Source organism: Sander lucioperca, chromosome 19, assembly GCF_008315115.2.
Source record: "Sander lucioperca isolate FBNREF2018 chromosome 19, SLUC_FBN_1.2, whole genome shotgun sequence".
In the NCBI taxonomy this organism is placed as follows: Eukaryota; Metazoa; Chordata; class Actinopteri; order Perciformes; family Percidae; genus Sander; species Sander lucioperca.
Window position 1 is genome coordinate 2,031,394 of NC_050191.1, and position 6,499 is coordinate 2,037,892.

Consider the following 6,499-nt stretch of genomic DNA (forward strand, 5'->3'; position numbering starts at 1 on the left):
GCATCAAACACACCTGGACTCCATCTTTATGGTCTGTACATGTACAACAACTACTTTTACATCTATTCTGTTCACAATCATCTCCAGTCTGTCCAACAAGTATCTGATGTTTGCTTCCATGATTTCAGTTTGATTGTGTCATTTGTATAATCTTCTGTTCCAGCTGTTGGAGGAGAACATCGTCACTTTTGTGAAGAACGAGCTGAAGAAGATCCAGAAAGTCCTGAGTCCAGATTACCCAGAATGCTCAGAGAGTCAGAGGAAGGATGAGGATGAAGAGCAGAGGAGGAGCAGAGAGGCATTTCTGAAGATCACACTGGACTTCCTGAGGAGAATGAAGCAGGACGAGCTGGCTGACCGTCTGCAGAGCAGTAAGAGGATTTCTCTAAAGATTTAACTTGCTGGATGAATGGGACGCTTACTAATGTCTCCAGAGATGGACAAAAATATGTTCCTGTCTTCTTTATAAAATTACTTAATGATCTTTTTTGTTCTGTATTCATTCAGGAAGTCTTGCTGCAGGTGGTAAGCGTAAACTCAAATCTAAACTAAACAAGAAGTTCCAGTGTGTGTTTGAGGGGGTTGCTAAAGCAGGAAACCCAACCCTTCTGAATCAGATGTTCACAGAGATCTACATCACAAAGGGAGGGACTGCAGAGGTCAATGATGAACATGAGGTCAGACAGATTGAAACAGCATCCAGGAAACCAGACGGACCAGAAACAACAATCAGAAGAGAAGACATCTTTGAAACCCCACCTGGAAGAGATGAACCAATCAGAACAGTGATGACAAAGGGAGTGGCTGGCATCGGGAAAACAGTCTTAACACAGAAGTTCACTCTGGACTGGGCTCAAGACAAAGCCAACCAGGACATCCAGTTCACATTTCCATTCACCTTCAGAGAGCTGAATGTGCTGAAAGAGGAAAAGTACAGCTTGGTGGAACTTGTTGATTACTTCTTTAGTGAAACCAAAGAAGCAGGAATCTGCAGGTTTGAAGAGTTCCAGGTTGTGTTCATCTTTGACGGTCTGGATGAGTGTCGACTTACTCTGGACTTCCTCAACACTGAGATCCTGACTGATGTTACAAAGTCCACCTCAGTGGGTGTGCTGCTGACAAACCTCATCAGGGGGAATCTGCTTCCCTCTGCTCGCCTCTGGATAACCACACGGCCTGCAGCAGCCAATCAGATCCCTCCTGAGTGTGTTGACATGGTGACAGAGGTCAGAGGGTTCACTGACCCACAGAAGGAGGAGTACTTCAGGAAGAGATTCAGAGATGAGAAGCAGGCCAGCAGAATCATCTCTCACATCAAGACATCACGAAGCCTCCACATCATGTGCCACATCCCAGTCTTCTGCTGGATCACTGCTACTGTTCTGGAGGACATGTTGAAGAACAATGAGGGAGGACAGCTGCCCAAGACCCTGACTGAGATGTACATCCACTTCCTGGTGGTTCAGTCCAAAGTAAAGAACATCAAGTATGATGGAGGAGCTGAGACAGATCCACACTGGAGTCCAGAGAGCAGGAAGATGATTGAGTCTCTGGGAAAACTGGCTTTTGAGCAGCTGCAGAAAGGCAACCTGATCTTCTATGAATCAGACCTGACAGAGTGTGGCATCGATATCACAGCAGCCTCAGTGTACTCAGGAGTGTTCACAGAGATCTTTAAAGAGGAGAGAGGACTGTACCAGAACCAGGACAAGGTGTTCAGTTTCGTCCATCTGAGTGTTCAGGAGTTTCTGGCTGCTCTTCATGTTCATCTGACCTTCACCAACTCTGGAGTCAATCTGCTGTCAGAAGAACTAACAACCTCACGCTCGTGGTTTATATTTAGAAACAAACCTAAACCATCATGTTTCTACCAGAGTGCTGTGGACAAGGCCTTACAGAGTCCAAATGGACACCTGGACTTGTTCCTCCGCTTCCTCCTGGGTCTTTCTCTGCAGACCAATCAGAATCTCCTACGAGGTCTGCTGACACAGACAGGAAGTAGCTCAGAGACTTATCAGGAAACAGTTGAGTACATCCAGAAGAAGATTAGTGAAAATCTGTCTGCAGAGAGAAGCATCAATCTGTTCCACTGTCTGAATGAACTGAATGATCGTTCTCTAGTGGAGGAGATCCAACAGTCCCTGAGATCAGGACGTCTCTCCACAGATGAACTGTCTCCTGCTCAGTGGTCAGCTCTGGTCTTCATCTTACTGTCATCAGAAGAAGATCTGGACGTGTTTGACCTGAAGAAATACTCTGCTTCAGAGGAGGCTCTTCTGAGGCTGCTGCCAGTGGTCAAAGCCTCCAACAAAGCTCTGTAAGTGTGATTAATTCATCATTAAATACTCTGATATCTTTTAACAGGAGTTACATATAAATGTCTTGTTTCCTTCCTGTTGTCTCTCCAGACTGAGTGGCTGTAATCTGACAGAGAGAAGTTGTGAAGCTCTGTCCTCAGTTCTCAGCTCCCAGTCCTCTAGTCTGAGAGAGCTGGACCTGAGTAACAACGATCTGCAGGATTCAGGAGGGAAGCTGATCTCTGATGGACTGACGAGTCCACACTGCACACTGGAGACTCTCAGGTCAGGATTCATTAACCCATTCAACTAATGACCATTTCAAATCTTTATTTTTTTTTCTAGACAAGGAGTTTCTTTCAATGAGGATTTTTCATTGTTTACTTTTGTTGTTGAAAAATTAAATACCACAGATAATTTTAAAGATGTATTCTATATCTGGACCAAAATGTACCTGGACAAAAAAACATAAAACAAACACATGGCTCCACGTGTTGACAGAGGGTTCCTGTGTGTTGTTCTGTGTGTTTGCAGTCTGTCAGGCTGTCTGATCTCAGAGGAAGGCTGTTCTTCTTTGGTCTCAGCTCTGAGTTCCAACCCCTCCCATCTGAGAGAGCTGGACCTGAGCTACAATCATCCAGGAGACTCAGGAGTGAAGCTACTCTCAGCAGGACTGAAGGATCCTCTCTGGAGACTGTTCACTCTCAGGTACAATCACTGATGAATATAAAAAGGAGATATTTGTGTAGGAAGTTTTAAAGGAGAACATCTCCAGGAATTGAAATGATAACTCCCTTTTGTTAATAACTGATGTAGTTTGGACAGATATATGTATGTTAAAGGAAGTGTCCGTGGTTTTAAGAAATATCCTTTTTTTCCCTCTTTTCCGGGATCAAATCAGTTAAATCTCGATAGAGAAAGGTCCAGGACAGGTTTAGCCTAGCTTAGCACAAAGCAATGTGCTTTATATTCTGTGAGAAGAGTGTGTGGATGAAGCATTAATCTACTCTTTTGGCAGCGTAGTTAGCTAGCTGTTTAAAATGTCAGTTGCCGGTGCTACATAGCTCATGTGATCGATCAGAGATGAACACTGACGTCTGGACCAATTATTTCTCTAAGTTCTTCTTGTGCTGGGAGAATACCGACTCTAAATTCAAAAGGTCCCTCAAAACGCTTTTTCCTAGTCCCTGCGGTGCAAACACAATGTATGTGTGTGTGAGAGTAATGTAATGTTGATGTTTCTCCACAGAGAAAGGTCCACTGTTGCACCAAATGCTTGATCTTGGGGGAATTGTTGGGTCTCTGTAAATGATAGTGTGGCAGTGGCACCGGCAACCATAATCCTGTACGCACTGTGCGTACAGACACTCATCTAATGATGTGTAAATGTGCACATAGTCTGTTATGCTCTCTGCTATGTTCAGTTATATATTTCCTCACTATTTATACATTATTTCACCCACAAGCCATCCACTATTAATCAGAATAGTCTGTCACGCTTCCAGACATTAAAGGACCCAAATGCATGGAGAAGCAGGAAGGCAGGAGAAAGTTTGAGGATTTATTAATCGAAACACAAAAAGAACCAAGGGAGTCCAGGGAGAAGCAGGCAAAAAAACAATTCTAAAAAAGAAGTAAAAAGGGAATCCAAAAAAACAGGGAAATACAGGAAGGGTAGAAGCTGACCAGAAAAGACACGGGGAAAGCACACAAACACACACAAACTGACAGGACTAAGACACAAAACGATCTGACAAGAGATAAAGGAAACACAGAGGCTAAATAAACTAGGTAACGAGCAAACACGGGACAGGTGATACCAAACACAGACTATCAAAATAAAACAGGAAACAGAAATAATCATAATGCAAAACAGAATACAATATACAAAACAGGAAACAAACAGAATAATAATACAACAGGCAACAGAAATGACCATAACTACAACAATATTCATTGTTATGACTTGATCTGTAGATCAGAGGTGGGCCTTCTCTGCTGGTCCTGAGATTGTCAGTATCAGAAAATTATATTTTTTATAATTATAGGCCTATATATTCATTTCTTATATAAATAAATATATATATATATATCAATTTCATATGTATTTTATATATTGTATACACTGCAAGTTTGTTTACATTTTTAATTAATGAAAGAAAGGTCCATCCATCCATCTTCGTCCGCTTATCCGGTAACGGGTCGCGGGGGTAGCAGCTCCAGCAGGGGACCCCAAACTTCCCTTTCCCGAGCCACATTAACCAACTCCGACTGGGGGATCCCGAGGCGTTCCCAGGCCAGGTTGGAGATATAATCCCTCCACCTAGTCCTGGGTCTTCCCCGAGGCCTCCTCCCAGCTGGACGTGCCTGGAACACCTCCCTAGGGAGGCGCCCAGGGGGCATCCTTACCAGATGCCCGAACCACCTCAACTGGCTCCTTTCGACGCGAAGGAGCAGCGGCTCTACTCCGAGCTCCTCACGGATGACTGAGCTTCTCACCCTATCTCTAAGGGAGACGCCAGCCACCCTCCTGAGGAAACCCATTTCGGCCGCTTGTACCCTGGATCTCGTTCTTTCGGTCATGACCCAGCTTTCATGACCATAGGTGAGGGTAGGAACGAAAACTGACCGGTAGATCGAGAGCTTTGCCTTCTGGCTCAGCTCTCTTTTCGTCACAACGGTGCGATAAATTGAATGTAATACCGCACCCGCTGCGCCGATTCTCCGACCAATCTCCCGCTCCATTGTCCCCTCACTCGCGAACAAGACCCCAAGGTACTTGAACTCCTTCACTTGGGGTAAGGACTCATTCCCTACCTGGAGAAAGCACTCCATCGGTTTCCTGCTGAGAACCATGGCCTCAGATTTAGAGGTGCTGATCCTCATCCCAGCCGCTTCACACTCGGCTGCGAACCGATCCAGTGAGTGCTGAAGGTCACAGGCCGATGATACCATCAGGACCACATCATCCGCAAAAAGCAGCGATGAGATCCCCAGCTCACCGAACTGCAACCCCTCTCCACCCCGACTACGCCTCGATATCCTGTCCATAAATACTACAAACAGGATTGGTGACAAAGCGCAGCCCTGGCGGAGGCCAACCCTCACCTGAAACGAGTCCGACTTACTGCCGAGAACCCGGACACAGCTCTCGCTTTGGTCGTACAGAGATTGGATGGCCCTGAGAAGGGACCCCCTCACCCCATACTCCCGCAGCACCTCCCACAGTATCTCCCGGGGGACCCGGTCATACGCCTTCTCCAGATCCACAAAACACATGTAGACCGGTTGGGCATACTCCCAGGCTCCCTCCAGGATCCTTGCAAGAGTAAAGACCTGGTCCGTTGTTCCACGACCAGGACGGAATCCGCATTGTTCCTCTTCAACCTGAGGTTCGACTATCGACCGAACCCTCCTTTCCAGCACCTTGGAGTAGACTTTACCGGGGAGGCTGAGAAGTGTGATACCCCTGTAATTGGCACACACCCTCTGGTCCCCCTTTTTGAAAAGGGGAACCACCACCCCGGTCTGCCACTCCTTAGGCACCGTCCCCGACTTCCACGCAATGTTGAAGAGGCGTGTCAACCAAGACAACCCCTCCACACCCAGAGCTTTAAGCATTTCTGGACGGATCTCATCAATCCCTGGGGCTTTGCCACTGTGGAGTTGTTTAACTACCTCAGCAACTTCCACCAGGGAAATTGACGACAATCCCCCATCATCCTCCAGCTCTGCCTCTACCATAGAGGGCGTATTAGTCGGATTTAGGAGTTCCTCAAAGTGCTCCTTCTACCGCCCTATTACCTCCTCAGTTGAGGTCAACAACGTCCCATCCTTACTGTACACAGCTTGGATGTTTCCCCGCTTCCCCCTCCTGAGGTGGCGAACGGTTTTCCAGAAGCACCTTGGTGCCGACCGAAAGTCCTTCTCCATGTCTTCTCCGAACTTCTCCCACACCCGCTGCTTTGCCTCTTTCACGGCAGAGGCTGCAGCCCTTCGGGCCCTTCGGTACCTTGCAACTGCCTCCGGAGTCCTCTGGGATAACATATCCCAGAAAGACTCCTTCTTCAGTCGGACGGCTTCCCTGACCACCGGTGTCCACCACGGTGTTCGTGGGTTGCCGCCCCTTGAGGCACCTAAGACCCTAAGACCACAGCTCCCCGCCGCAGCTTCAGCAATGGAAACTTTGAACATTGTCCACT

General features: G+C 46.9%; 1 protein-coding gene across 1 annotated transcript in view; it reads left to right on the forward strand.

Moving 5' to 3' along the window:
• LOC116061885 (NLR family CARD domain-containing protein 3-like) overlaps positions 1–6,499 on the forward strand; it is a 181,199-nt gene continuing 174,700 nt past the window's right edge. Inside the window, exons 1-5 of the mRNA XM_035995091.1 lie at positions 1–31; positions 164–371; positions 508–2,317; positions 2,409–2,582; positions 2,832–3,005. Coding sequence (XP_035850984.1) covers positions 29–31; positions 164–371; positions 508–2,317; positions 2,409–2,582; positions 2,832–3,005 — 2,369 coding nt within the window. The 5' untranslated portion in view covers positions 1–28. The remainder of the gene's footprint in view (positions 32–163; positions 372–507; positions 2,318–2,408; positions 2,583–2,831; positions 3,006–6,499) is intronic.